At 40.8% G+C, this 15,593-nt stretch overlaps 1 protein-coding gene across 2 annotated transcripts in view; it reads left to right on the top strand.

The window, feature by feature from the left end:
• The window catches only part of LOC124615475 (venom dipeptidyl peptidase 4-like), a 193,087-nt gene extending 178,132 nt beyond the window's left edge, over positions 1-14,955 (top strand). For both annotated transcript variants that reach the window (XM_047143395.1, XM_047143396.1), the window contains exon 17: positions 14,184-14,955. In XM_047143395.1, coding sequence (XP_046999351.1) covers positions 14,184-14,273 — 90 coding nt within the window. In that variant the 3' untranslated portion in view covers positions 14,274-14,955. The remainder of the gene's footprint in view (positions 1-14,183) is intronic.
• The last annotated feature ends 638 nt before the right edge of the window (positions 14,956-15,593 follow it).

Below are 15,593 nucleotides of genomic sequence, written 5' to 3' on the forward strand. Positions count from 1 at the left end.
TGTCTTCCACAAGTAATGAGTGTGTTGGGTAGGGACACTACGAATGTAGTGTGTGGACCTATAAGGTGAGAATGTGGGTCTCGCAAGAAGCGTGCACGAGACCGTCCCTGCAGTCGCATTATCCTCTGTGCCCTCAGTGGCTCAGATGGATAGAGCATCTGCCATGTAAGCAGGAGATCCCAGGTTCGAGTCCCAGTTGGGCACACATTTTCACCTGCCCCCCGTTGATATCTATCAATGCCTGTCAGCAACTGAAATATTTCACTAATTAACTTTCTTTTACAGCAACTGCATAAATATATAACAAGAAATATTTCACTAACAAATTACCAGAAACCAATAACTCTTCTACATTTTTCTTACTGTTATCATCATCGCTTAATGAAGCCCTTTTACTCTTTACTCTGACATATCATTATTGCTCTGCTACTATCTATCCGAATCCCACTCCAACTACTGCCGGGTCTGGGTGTTGACGATTCCTCTCCATTTGGCTTGGTCCTCCCACCACTTTTCTTCCTCCACTTGCTGCCAGGTCACACCTCTCCTTTCTACAGATATTCTCACTCCCATTTTCCACCGTGTTCTTGGGCGCCCTCTAGGTCTTTTCCCGTCCATCTTTAGTTCTTTCATAATTTTGGGGAGTCTCTGCCCATGCATCCTCTTAACATGCCCATACCATCTTAATCTCTTTCTTTCAATTTCTTCTCTCATACTTTCTTGTTTAAGGTCCTTTCTAGTCTCTAAATTCCTTACTCTGTCCATTCTTGTTTTTCCCTTAACTGCTCTGAGAAATTTCATTTCCCCTGCTTGTAGGCTGCTCCAGTCCCTTTCTGTCATTGTCCATGTTTCTCCACCATAGGTGACAATAGGGATGTAATAATTCTTATACATAAGGAGTTTTGCTCTTTCTGAAACTTCATTATTCCAAATCAGGTGTTTTATTGTTTGGTAGAAATTGCCTCCCTTCTGTAACCTCCTATTAATTTCGTTAGTTATTCTTCCTGCTCTGCTACTGTATAATTTTATTCTCTTTTTTTGGTGTTAATGCACCTCCTACCAGATTAGTAGCAATTCTTAACTTGAAATCTCATTTGCTGTTTTCCTAATTTATTTATAGTTCTGTTGAGGTCAGGACATGACTCCAGGGCGGCAAAGAACTCAGTCGTTCACATGTCAGAAGGTGGTATTGCTTCCTTGCTGGGACATGGGTTGCAGAGGTGGTGATGGCTAGAACTGCTTGGGGAGTCATTACTGAAACATTCCTGTTTACAATAGTCTTTATTTACTTCAGAACAGACACAGGATTACAGCAGGTGGGAGATTGTTGCCACTCAATCACATTGGTGACTGCCGGGTCACTGAACACCATAGTCAACAACAGTCAACTTGGAAACAGCACAGCACATACTTGTGGTGTTGGGCAGTGGCATCAGGGAAACAGCTCTGAAGTTTGTCAGATGCTGCTTGCAGCAGCCTGTCTAAGTTTTGGTCACCATGTACCACATCGGGATGGAAAGTGTTCAAACTGTAGCATCAAACCTGACTGAAGATGAAGACATATGCCTGCAATGGGCAGTGATCAGTGATGATGAAAGCCTTCAGGCACTGCTCTACGGCAACAGAGACTGGGGTATCCCACAGCCCAGGCTTGACCATGTGAGCCACTACGGCAAAGAACTCAGTCATTCACATGTCAGAAGGTGGTGCTGCTTCCTTGCTGGGAAGCCTGTCAGCAGAAGGAGACCCAGCAGTGTGAAGGGACTGAGTCATCTGTACACAGTCTCCTGCTCAGGCGGTCACCCACTCCTACTAGAAACAAAATCCTTGGTATGTGACTAGGTACTTCATCTTGTTCCACAGTCGTCTCCTAGAATTCAGCAGCTGAAAGAGACAGAAGTGTCTGGCATAGCTTACCCACCTCAATATGGCCATGCACAGAGAACGTTGGCAAGGGAGTCTGGTTTGGGGGATGTTTATGAGAGTCTGCTGGCCAGCACTACTTCAACAGAAGCACCCCTGCACCAGAAGAGATAATGGACTGTAACAGCGAGGTATCACCATTGGGCAGTGATGACTTCATTTGTTCTGCTTTCCTTGTTCAGTCAGTTCCTGAAGGAGCCTAGTCACAGCTCTAGTATCACTCAATTTCACCCTTTAGGGGTGCTGGCTAGCTTCCTCCACTTCATCCGTTTTCTGAATATGCATTCATTTGCCCTCAGTATAACTTATTGTGAAATGGTGTCTCAGCTTCAGGCTGATGCTCACTTGCCTCTGTATTACATCGTATTTCTGAGTTTTGCAAGAGCTGTTCATTGTAACCGACAGAGTCATGGTGCAACACTTCTCTTTCCTCATGAAATTCAGTCCAGATTTGGACCAGTTTATGTTTCTGGATACAAATATCTTAACACACATTTTACAAATCTGTACTATTATATAAAGAAAAGATGTCTTCAATGTTGTCACCACAAATTTCAAAAAGCACTTGACCAACATGCTTCAAATTTTTTCACGATACTCTAATGAACAATTGGATGGACTTAGACTATATATTTGAAATATATGTTACATATAAACATATACAATATAAATAGATAGATAAAAAATCTACTCACCAAGCAGTGGCACGGGGACACACACACAGAAGGATTTAACTATTACAAGCTTTCAGAGCCAGTGGCTCCTTCTTCTGACAGAGGAGTTGGAGGGGAAAGAAGAGGGGTGAAGGAAAAGGACTCAAGAGTTTTAGGGAAAGGGGTACAGTTCAGAAAAGTCACCCAGAACCCTGGGTCAGGGTAGACTTACCGGACAGGATGAGAATGAAAGACTGATTGATAATCTCCTGCAGACACATACAATCAACAGTCTTCAGGCCCCCAGATAAGTTCCAGAAACTAATGAAGCCTGTGAAAGATGATGTAGACTTCTGAACACCTGGAATATACAAAATACCATGTGGATGTGGGCAGTTTTATGTCTGTCAGACTGTCCACAGCACTGAACAGTGCCACATAGAACATGAAAGGTGTTTCTGCCTATGCTATTCTAAAAAAATCAGGTGGAACCAACATATACTAGAAAACAGAACTGAATTGGATTCTATGAGACTTCTATTATTAAATGGACCAACAGCTTCTGGGATAGCGTAATAAATGAAGCAATAGAGATCAAAATATCAGAGAACACCCACAATAAACATAGTGGGCTGCAGTTGAGTATCTATGATATGGTTTAGTTAGCAGAAAGCTAAAACTCACCTTGCTGTCTGCTTAAATTCCTTAGCTTGTTGTGAGCTTTAGTAGTCACGTACTGTATGCCCGAATTTAAATATGCTTAATCTCATGTTAGTAAATTGTCGAAGTGTCTGTAGCAAGATCCCCGAGTTACTCTCCGAAATAAGCAATAGCAATGCCAATATTGTATTAGGTACTGAAAGCTGGTTGAAACCGGACATAAAAAGCAGTGAAATTTTGAACTCAGTTTGGACAATGTTTAGGAAGGATAGGACTGATGCTATGGTAGGTGGTGTGTTCATTGCAGTTGAAAGCTGTTTAAATGCAGTTGAGATTGATACTTGGTTGGATTGTGAAATAGTCTGGATAAAGCTGTCAATCAGACAAGGATTGACCATTGCATTAGGATGATTTTACAGACCACCAGCATCTGCAACATACATCGCAGAGCGTTTCAGGGAAAGTCTTGAGTACACAGGAATAAATATCCAAATTATCCATTAGTTATAGGTGGAGACTTTAATCTGGCATCCATTGACTGGGAAAATTACACATTTATCACAGGGTGCAGAAGCAAAGATTTGTGCAAAGTTATTCTAGGAACGCTCTCAACGTACAACCTTCAGCAATTGGTTAGAAAACCAACTCGAGATGGGAACATATTAGATATCTTGGCGACAAACAGACCTGATCTTTTTGAGGAAGTTTATCTAGAAGAAGGTATTAGCAACCATAATGTCATTGTGGCTTCTATGTCAGTGGAAGTTGCAAAAAAAAAAACAACCAAAGAAGCAGTGTAGAGTTTTCTTGTTTGGTAAAGCAAATAGAAGTGTCATTAATGAATATCTTCATAGTCAGCTCCAAGCATTCACCACGGGATACAAAGATATTGAGCATCATTGATCAGAATTTAAAGGTTTTGTCCACCATGTGCTAGAGAAGTAGATCCTAGCAAAAATATACGGGACGGAAAGGATCCACCTTGGTACAACAAACATATTACGAAGTTGCTGAGAAAGCAGAGAGTTTTGCACAGTCATTTTAAACATAGTCACTGCCCCACTGAAAAACAGAAATTATGCAAAATGAAAGCAGCTGTCAGAAGGACAACGAGAGATTCTTTTAATGGATTTGAAAGCAATATTTTATCTGCAGATTCTAAAAATAACTCCAAAAAATTTTGGTCGTACGTAGAATCTATGAAAGCTACAAATAATTCAATACCTTCTCTTGCTGATAGTACAGGCAATGTAACTGATGATGATAAACAGAAGGCCAAAATTCTAAACCTAGCTTTCAAAAACTTGTTTGCGGTAGAGGACTGCAGCACCATTCCGCCTTTCAATTGTCGAACAAATGTAAGGATGGCTGACTTAGTGTTTAGTGTATCTGGGATTGTAAAACAGTTAAAATCCTCAAATGCCAGGAAGGCATCTGGCCCAGACGGTAGCCCCGTAAGATTATATGTTGACTATGCTACAAATATAGCACCATTCTTATCCGTTATCTATCAGAGATAATTGGAACAGCAGGAAGTTCCACGGGACTGGAAGATGGCCCAGGTCGCAGCAATCTATAAAAAGCTTAGAAAATCAGGTGCACAAAATTACCAGCCAATTTCACTGACATCAATTTGTTGTAGAATCATGGAACATATTTTGTGTTCAGACATAATGACCTTTATAGACTCTGAGAAGCTCATCTGCAGAAACTAGCATGGTTTTAGGAAACATTGGTCATGCGAGACACAGCTGGCCCTCTTTGTGCATGATATACAACAGCCTCTAGATACCGGCTCCTAGGCTGGTGCCATATTTCTCGACTTTCGAAAGGCGTTCAACTCAGTTCCGCACTGTCGCTTGCTCCAAAAAGTGCGTGCTTATGGTCTATCCAATGACATATGTGGTTGGATAGAAAGTTTTATAACAGATAGGGAGCAGTATGTCATCCTGAATGGGGTGACTTCAACAGAAACAACCGTAACTTCAGGTGTGCCCCAGGGCAACGTAATAGGTACGCTGCTTTTTACAATTTGCATAAATGATCTGGTTGATGGTATTGACAACGGCATTAGACTGTTTCAGGTTACCCTCGATTTAGAGGCTATTGCACACAGCGACTGTTATATTGACTTGTAAATAATAGATTTCAGCTGTCAGTCGTGTTAGTTCATCCAGTCTTCGAGTATTGTTCTTCTGTATGGGACCCTTACCACTTGGGTCTGATTCAAGAGATTGAGAAGGTCCAAAGAAGAGTGTCAAGATTCGTGACTGGTACATTTAGCCATTTGCGAGTGCGTTACAAATCTCATAGAAAGTTTGAAGAGGGACACACTTGCAGATAGACAGCACACTAAACGGAAGGGACTGCTCGCTATATTCCAAAATCCGATCTTCACCGAGGTTGTAGAGCATATATTATTACCACCAACTTTCAAATTGCATAATGATCACCATTCAAAGATAAGGGAAATTAGAGCTCGTACTGAGGCATTCAGACAGTCATTTTGCCCTTGCATGATCCGCGAGTGGAACAGGGGGGGGGAGGGGGGGGGGGAATATGACAATATGACTTTGGTGCGAAATGTGCCCTCCACCACACACCACTTGGTGGCTAGTGGAGTATATATGTAGATGTAAATGTAGATCCTGTGGTTGGGGAGTTGAAGCAGGCTCAGTGGCCATGCCACCAAAACATTACCATATATGGTGTGGGACTGAGCACCAGTGATGTCACTGGTGACAGCGTGGTTATATAAGCACAGCAGTGGCATCCACACAACAGTCAACCACTTGACCACCGCAGAGGACATCTCTGCTGAAAGCTTGTGGGCAGTTACAACAGTCAACCACTTGACCACAGCAGAGGACATCTCTGCTGAAAGCTTGTGGGCAGTTAATCACTTGACACAACTTGAAGCTAGAGAACATTTTATTAATGGATATCACTGCGAGAGCATGCATTCATACGCAACATTGGTGCTTTGTGGATTAACTGAACTTAAGATTATTAATTCATTTCTCCTTATTTTCTGCTTCCATGCAAGTACTCTTGTTTTTTCATCTCTCAAACCTCCTGTAAAACTTAAATTTCTTATCAGGTGAGAAACATGCTGGTCGTAACGAACCTACCAATTGTCCCATTCCTGCTCTCTCTTCTCCACCTCTTCTGGAGTAATTAGATGGCACCAGTCTTGCTTCCTTTCCTTCTCACTGCTATGACTGCCTGGTCTGTTCCCACAGGCTTTATATGATTAGATATATTTGCATTGCTTGCTTACAACTAAGTTACTTCAGCTGCTGAAATTTGCAATTTTTTGTCTAGGGTGGAACCCCTGTTGTATTGAAAAAAACATGGCTGATCATCTATCAATTACACAAAAACAACAACAAGAGAAGATAATGATGATGATGACATGTAAATATACTAATAACGTAACACCTCTTATTACAATGTAATAGTCACCCAAAAGGAGACCCAGTGGTGTGAAAGCACCAAGGCAACTGCATATGATCCCCAGCTCAGGCAGTTGCCTGCTGCTACTGGAGATGAAGCCCCTGGTAGGTGACTAGACACTTCACCTAGTACAGCAGTGTTCTCCACCTCACTCAGTACCTCATGGAGATGGCAGTGTTCGGCATCACTTACACAACTCAATACGTCAGCGAGCATCTGCAAATGAGGGTCTGATTTAGGTTGATATTTATGAGAATCTGCTGGCCAGTGCTTCTCCAACACTAGTACCCTCTCCCCAGAAGGGGCAACAGCTGTAGCAGCTGGGTGTCATCATTGGGAAGTGATTACTTTATTTTTTGTGCTTTTCTTGTGTAGCCAGCTCCTCAAGGAACCAAGCTAGAGCTGTAGAACTGCCCAACTTCACCCATCAGAGACACTGACTAGCTTTTTTCACTTCATCACCTTTCTGAATAAGCATTATTTTGCTCGAATAAACCTCCTTGCCAAAAAGGTGTATCGGCTTCTTGCTGATGCTGACTTCCCTCTGTAAAACGTAATTCTACTGGGCACCACAAGAGCAGTTCATCGCACTCAAGGGAGTCCTGGCGTGACAGGTTGCTTCTCACTCCTTATAAGTAAGACAGCACATTCATTACAGCACTGGACTCATATTCTGACGTGGGCATTTCAATCTCTATCTGGCCACTGAAATTAAAGTTTTCTGCAGATTCTCTAAATCAATTAATGTGAATGCTGCACCAGTTCCTTTGGAAAGAATCTACACAATTTAATTCCCAAAGCCAGACACAAGGCTCATCCCCTCTAAATTGTTGCATAGAGTCGGAAGTGCCCTGAATGATGCTTCAGAAAGTGAAATGGTTGGTGTCCCAACACTTAAGTTCGCCATCTGGTATGAGGAATCAGGAGTGTCCAGCTTCATGCTGGGATGTGGCAACATGGGGATTAGTGGCCTTGGTTGTGGAGACTGCTTGGGACCACCACCTCCACACCCACACAAATTGCTGCTGTCCTGGAGTGCAAAATATACTGATGTGGTTGTGGGACTGGCAAGGGTGGGTTTTCTAGATCTGGCACTATTGCAGTCAGTTGATGCAGACAGAGTTGGTTAGTATGACAGCACTACAAATCCTTTGGTCTCTCAACAAATGTATGGCGATGGGTGCGGCAATCTCTGTTGCCAGTATCCATGTGTTGTTTGTCCCTTAAGAGTGTGCCCACACTGCTGAGCCCAGAGGATATTGCCTAGCATGTCAGACCCAGGGTTCTCTGGGCTCTGGGGCCAGGAGATAGAGGAGATCTGTCAAGCTACAGTTTTGGTTGGGAGTGGCCCTGTACAGTCAGGAACATTGTTAGTGCTACTGTGGTGATAGTGGTTCTCAGCACCTTCAACATCATTCGCACAATGCATTGTGGTTCATCACTGGAGGATGAGTGAAATGGTGAACTAAAAAGGTATTTTGTGCCATTGGAGGCAATGGTTCAGAGAAGCACAGCAATGGCTAGAATCTGGATGAATGCATTAATTGTGTCTGTATGGTGGACACCATGCCGACACATGGGTAATTAGAGTAAGTATCCACGACTGTTAACCACAAAGAGCCCAGAAAAGGGGCCATAAAGTCCAAAGGAATATGGTCCCATGGATGTTGAGGAGTGGGCCAGAGGGCAAAAGATTGGGCTGGACAGGACTGATGCAGAGCACAGCACTGCATCAATCCCACATGGTGAGGTATCTGTAGCTAGAACCAGTGGACATGACAGTGAAAACGGCATAAGACAGGGAACCCAGTACAGCATACACTTCAACTGTGTGAAAGTGCACTCATACGCAGCCATCCACCTCATCTGAATGCCTTTCTTCCACAGCTCATTTAGTGGATGCATAAGGGACCACTGTCAGAGAAATTTAGAATAAAAATTCACCTTTTTCTAAAAAAGCTTGCAACTCCTGTAAGTTACCAAGGTATTCCACCTGGAGAAACTGGCATGTGGCTAAGTGAAAGAGTCACGTAATGTAGTGAAGATCTACAATGTTTCACAGGTAGTCCTGGTGTATAGCAGCCATGATAATTAAGTCATCATGATAGTCAGTGCAAGTGGATATGGACATCGTTAACTGTTCCAGATATCTCTGGAAAATTGCTGGAGCAGATGAGACCCCAAAAGGCAAATGCTGGTATTTGTATAAGGCAAAGGGAGTGTTTATAACCACACTACTTTGTGTCTCATCATCCAGCGGCATACGCAAATATGCAGTGGTGAAATAAATTGCGGAAAAATATTTATTCTCTTCTAACAAGTAAACTGCAGAAAAATATTTATTCTCTTCTGACAAGTTTCTTGAGGAGGTCTTCCTGAAGTGGTATACGGTAAGTTTTGACTTGTCTGGGCACTGATTATTGATTTAAAATCTCAACATAACCAATGTGAGTCACTGGATTTCTTTACCACAACCAGAGGCATGGTCCAAGAAATCATTTTAACTGGTCAATCAGCCCAGTTTTGTGGAGGTGATCGAGTTCCTGTTTGATGGCCATCCATAGGGAGATCGGAATGAGCTGTGCTAGCAGAAACAAGACACTGCATTAGGTGCAAGAAGATATGAGCCTGGAAATCAGAGGTGCACCCCAGGCCTGTTTCAAAGAGAAGCCAAAGTGGCATAAAGGTCATGGAGTTCCTGAATCTCATCAGCGATGGAGAAGTGAAACAATGAGGAGGCATTCAGACAAAGTGTTTCCAGCTGAGTGACTACTGACATCAAAGAAGGGTATCAGCTGTGTCATCCACTTGTAGGCTGCAGCAATTATGAATAGACCAGGAGTGGAATAGACTACCAACGTGCAAGAGGGTGAAGTTAATTTTTTGGAACCCATACAAGCATACATTTGGAGGTTTATGAAGGAATAGTAGCTTCTGTGTCTACCTGGAAATGCACGTTTGTGTTCACAATTCTGAGATTTATAAACAACTTTTGAGGGAAAGGATAACTTGGGGGAACTATTACCTGTAGTTAGTTTATATTTTTAAAAATTTTGTTTTGTCTACTTCCATAGGACCAAACTGAGGACCAAATCTCCATGGTCATGGAACATGTCAGCACATGAAATTACAGCAGAAAAATAAAAACAGATAAAATCAAATCTTTATGAATCCTATAAATACATCAAGCTGTAAGTTTATGCAAATGCGATCAACAATATAATACAGGTCACAGCTTAATTTTTCAAGGAAGCCCTTGACAGAAGAGAAGAAGTGACCCATGAGAAAACTCTTCAGTTTGGATTTGAAAGGGCATGGATCACTGATATATTTTTGAATTCTTGTGGTTACTTATTGAAAATACATGTAGCAGAATACTGCATGCCTTTCTGCTCAAGAGTCATGGAAGAGCAGTCCAAATGCAGAATGGATTTCTGCCTAGTATTAACTAAGTGAAAGCTGCTAATTCTTGAGAATAAGCTGATATTGATCATAAAAAGCAACAGTAAAGAACATATACATTGAGAGGCCAATGTCAGAATGAACAGGGGTTGAATGAGGTTTGCAAATTTACGTTACTTACTGCCCACACCATTTACTTCTGAGCCAAAAATACCCTTTGAGAATGGGAAGAGTTATCCCAAAATATAATACCATACATCATAAGTGAATGAAAATAAACAAAGTAGACTAATTTTCATGTGAAACTATTGCTTATTTCAGATGCTGTTCTAATAATCTTTGTACAAAATCCTGAACATGGTCTTTCATGACTGTTTACTATCTGTCTGAACACCTAGAAATTTGAACTGTTCAGTTTCGCTAATCTATTTACATTCTGTGTAATTAAAATGTCAGGTTTTGTTGAATTGTGGCTTAGAAATTGTAAAAACTAAGTCTTACTGTGATTTAGTGTTAGTTTATTTTCTACACACCATAAACTTATGTCTTGAGCTACACTATTTGAAACAGTGTCAATGTTGCACACAACATCCTTTACTATCAAGCTAGGTGTCACCATCAAACAGAAATATTTTAGAATCACTTGTAATACTTGAAGGCATATCATTTATATAAATACGGAACAGGAGTGACCCCAGCACTGATCCCTGGGGTACTGCCCATTTAACCATGCCCCACCCAGAACCCATATTCCTAACCATTCTTATTAACGTGGAGAACGACCTTTTGCTGTCTGTTCTTAAATTAAGAGGTGGACCAGTTGTTACTCCCCGTATTCAACAATGGTCCAACTTCTGCAGCAATAGCTTGTGATCAACACAATCATACACCTTCATTAAATCAAGAAAGATGCCTAACATTCGAACTCTTTTGTTTAATTCATCCAGTACCTCACAGAGAGGAGAATATAGCATTTTCAGTCATTAAATCACTTCTAAAATCAAATTGTCCATCTGACAGCAAATTATGTGAAATGAAATGATCACTTTATCCTTACATACACAGCATTTTCAATAACTCAGCAAACATTGATAGGTTTAAAATTGTCTGCATGATCCCTTTCTTCCTTGTTACAAAGCAGCTCACCCTTGTCAGTACCACAGAGGAGTATTTCAGATATCAGTCTCGGAAAGGCATTTTCCAAGAGAGAGAGAGAGATGATTCCCTGTAGAAACTAAGTTTTATTTAATTTGCCAACTATGTTCAGAAAGTGACTGTTAAATACTGTACATAAACCTGAATTATCAGAAATAGAAACATTTTTACTACGTACTGACTTCATAACTTTGACCTTGTGCTGTTGACCAGACACTTCCTTCACAGCTGACCACATGGTTTTAATTTTATCCTGTGAATTAGCTGTTCTATTTGCCTACCACATACTCCTTGCCTTCCAAATAACATTTTTAAGCACCTTACTGTAATGTTTGTAATGAGCTACTGCAGTTTGATTGTGACTAGTTCTAGTATTTTGATTTACTTTCCACAGTCTTCTACATGATATCCTTATCCTACTAGGCAGCCACACAGGCTGCCTTTTACTGCTGTAAGTTCACGCACTGTTCCCAGACATGTTCAAGGGGCCAGGTCCAATTGCCCTGATGGATTATGGCACACTGTTTGGAGATTCCCATCTTTTCCACAATGGGTGCAATGCACCAGCGATCCAGGTAGTCTGTACATGTATGCTGTGAAGCAGTCTGGGCATGACAGGAAACCTTGCAGCCCAAGTTGACAGAGATTGACTGGTGGCTCAGAGACAACCGACACATCTGAAAGTAATGAACCATGATGCCGCCATATGGGAAGTGGTTTATGAGCATTTCATATTCCTGGGTTGCAATGCAACATCTGGAGCACTGCTACTGGTGACTGATCCATGAAGCACTCATTAGCTGCTGCCATGATTTTGAAAGAGAGAGGGATCATCAGAAATTCTTCTAATGACAGGTTGTCTAGCTTAATGGCTGACGTGCATACTTCTGGTTTGGGAGACAACTGGAGCACTACACCCACAAATTGAAGGGTCTGCATATTAGGTTTTGCATGCTGGGTTCACACAAGTAAAATCGCAGTGATGACTCAACCCTTGTAAACCAGTTACCCAAGAGTGATACGTCTGGCCAGGTTGCTTGAGGTACTGATGAAATTTGAGTCACAGTGTTACCACATGGAATACTTGTGAATAAACCAAAAGCAAAGTGCACATATCATTGAATGTAAGGGCAACTGGATTTGAGAAGAGCCAACTTCTTTTTCCCACATGAGTAACTCATTTTGCTGCTGCTGTTGCAATTTCTGCAGCAGTAGCAGCTGTTGCTGTTGTTGTTACAAGAGTTTCACAAATTTAGTGTTCATAGTATGCTGTTAACCATTTGCTTCGTTGCCAGTTATTGTGATCAGGATTTGACAAAAGATCAGGAATGTCTCAAGACACTTACTGAGGCTGTCCGACCAACCTAAGTCTGTCAATGGTAGATTACTGAGTATGGACAGAAGACAACAAAAAGGTAAATGGACAGTAGAGACGATACTACATATGAGTGCTGTGAGTAATCCAAGAGAGAAATCAAGACTTAACGAAACAGAAACCTAGAAACAATTGTGTGTTATGGCGAATACATAACTGAAAGTGAAACCATGAGCTTTAAAGTGGTGCTGTGAGCACGTGGCCACTGATGTGGGTGTGTTAGCGGCCACACTGTACCACAAAAATGCTAGTGTTTACAGCTGTAGCAGCATTGCCTATCTACCAAGATCAAGATCTATGCCTTTCAGTGGGCTTTGAAAGTTTCCAGGACCTGATGCCAGAGTCTGCAATGTCGGTTGCATTAGCTGTGTAGATGCACGATTCAGTTCAGGACATGCCAAGGTGGACAGAGTCGAACTATGGGCACTGACATGGGATGGCAGGGTCAGTATTGGCAGCCAAAGAGTGTGACCACACAGTGCACTGAACAGTAGCAAAGTTTTCTGACACAAGGCGACAAACAGCAGCAAAGTTTGACTGCACGTGGCAATGGTGGTTGTGTGGCAAAGTGTTCCAAGCTTGAACCATGAACCCCTCAATATAAGCATCCCACAGAGACTGGAAGTTGCCCAGCAGATAGCCTGCTTGCAGGAAGGCATCATTTCAACAGCATTCGGGCTTACGTGCAGATGGCAGACTTGCAGCTAACGAAGACAGTGTCTAAAGGCAACAGCTCAATGATACAGTTGGGGATGTTGACCAGCACAGACTTCTTGTAACTGGTTCCCAGTTTTAACTGATACTGTTTGTCTAAAATGGGCAGTATTTATGTGAGCTCGGTCCACTGCTATTTTTGAAATGGCAGCACTTTCCCTCCAGCAGACACGATGTGTGGGGTATAGCCATTAGATAATCACGACACCACCATCTCAGTGGCCAGTTCTCCTGCTATGAGTTGCACTGCAGTACTGGTGTGCCGTGTCGATGTTGTAACTTCACTTTTCAGAAGGCCTAGGTGGTGATTCCACAATGTCAGCAGAGTTTGAATATGACCTCTGTTGCAAGAATATGTACCACTAAGGTTTCTTGTCATGCTGGCATCACATCTGTCTGGTGAGTTAGACTCTTCTGCCTGATCAGGCAGAGCCATGATGCAACATGTGTAATGTTCAGCATTCTTCTGTTGCATCATACCTCAAAAGCTTTTTACCTCTTATTGCCTGACCTATTCATGATCCACACTTCACTTCCATACATGGCTACATTCAAGACAAAGATTTTCATAAAAGACATCCTGACACTTAAATGAAGATTCTCCCATGACACAGAAATCCAGAGGCTGATCCCATGATATGATAAAAGTTTCAACATTTATAAGTTATTTAATATTTGTTTTACCTGTTCCAGTAAATGCTTCCACATAATTATCTTTTCATTCTGTTTCAGGTCTATAGACACTCGCTTTCTGTTAAACGTTCATACAATTTCAATGTTTCATTTATTTTGTTTTAAAATATCATGTTTTTTTAAGTTATATTCTAATGAATGGTTTTTTGCAGATCTACCCAGATGAAGATAACACACTGTCTGGAGTTCAGCCACATCTCTATCACACAATGGAAAAATTTCTTGTGGAATGTTTTGAGTGACACAATCGCTGATTTTGACCTATATTTTACATTCTTGTAATAAACTCAAGTACCTGTACCAGGTTGTAATATTAAAAATGTTAAAACTCTGATCTAGCAACAAGCATTTCACGAAAATTACTGCTGCCACTATTACAGTACAAAATCTTTGATAGGATCAAATGATGAAAATTGAGTGTTTCAATTAAAGTATAATTTATAACAACCAAAAACTTTCTCTAAATGATGTTTCAAAACTATGATAATAATGGAATTCCTGGATGGAAAAAACATGTAAAAGAAAGGAAAGGCAACCACTCACCTATAGCAAGCTGCTGAATAGTGCCTAAAAACGAGTAACAAAAAAACAGTATTCACATTTGAGTTTTGTTGCTGTGTGAATACAGGTTTTTTAGGAGATGTTTCTATGCAACATGCATCAGTCTGCTATAGGTTAGTGGTTGCCTTTCATTTATTTTTCGTATGTTCCAAAAATCGTTGTCTGTGAACAGGATTTGCCTTATATATATTGCTAGATGTTTGTGAAGGTTAATTTATGAATTAAATTGTATTTAACTGTATGAAAAAACAAACTGTATAAACTAAACTGTGTAAATATGTTTTAAGGACATTTGAATTTTGTCGTTGTGTGGACACAAAATTTCAATAGCAGTACCTAGTAAATGAATGGTATTTCTCAACAGTTTGCTTTACAATGATTTCTTTTCTTTCATCCACGATCAGAAATTTATTGTCGTAATTTAAACTTGTCCAGAAGAATACAAATCACTCAATTCATCACCATCCCACAGATGAATTGACTTTTTAAAGTAATGTTTGATATTTAGTAATTTTAATTATGTATGATAAATTCAGGCATATCTATAGAACTTTGAGTGTTTCAAGAATATTGAAGAGTTTTACAAACTTTATTGTTGTATGTTGATGTTTTGTTAGGAAAACACACTTTTCTTTATGTTAACCCAAATAAGTTTTATCTGTGTTGCGTCAGTATCGCTGAGCTTTTCTATTTATTTTGCATGCTGAGTGTTTGCTACAATCTTCATTAACTTTAATATGCAATATTGTCAGCCATATATATTTAGTTCAGACAGATAATGCAAACTATATAGAATGTCCATAATTAATGTTCCAGTTTCAAAACCTGCAGCATAAAATATGAGCAGCAATGTTACTGAAGATGTGAAATCATCATGGGGGAAAAAAATTGACCAATAGATGGCACTGTAAGAATCATAATACGTACATCAGCAGTGATGTGGCACATGGCTGTTCCTCTCAGTTTGCATCCAAGATGACCAAAATGACTGTCTCCATGAA

This window comes from Schistocerca americana, chromosome 5, assembly GCF_021461395.2.
Source record: "Schistocerca americana isolate TAMUIC-IGC-003095 chromosome 5, iqSchAmer2.1, whole genome shotgun sequence".
Taxonomy (NCBI): Eukaryota; Metazoa; Arthropoda; class Insecta; order Orthoptera; family Acrididae; genus Schistocerca; species Schistocerca americana.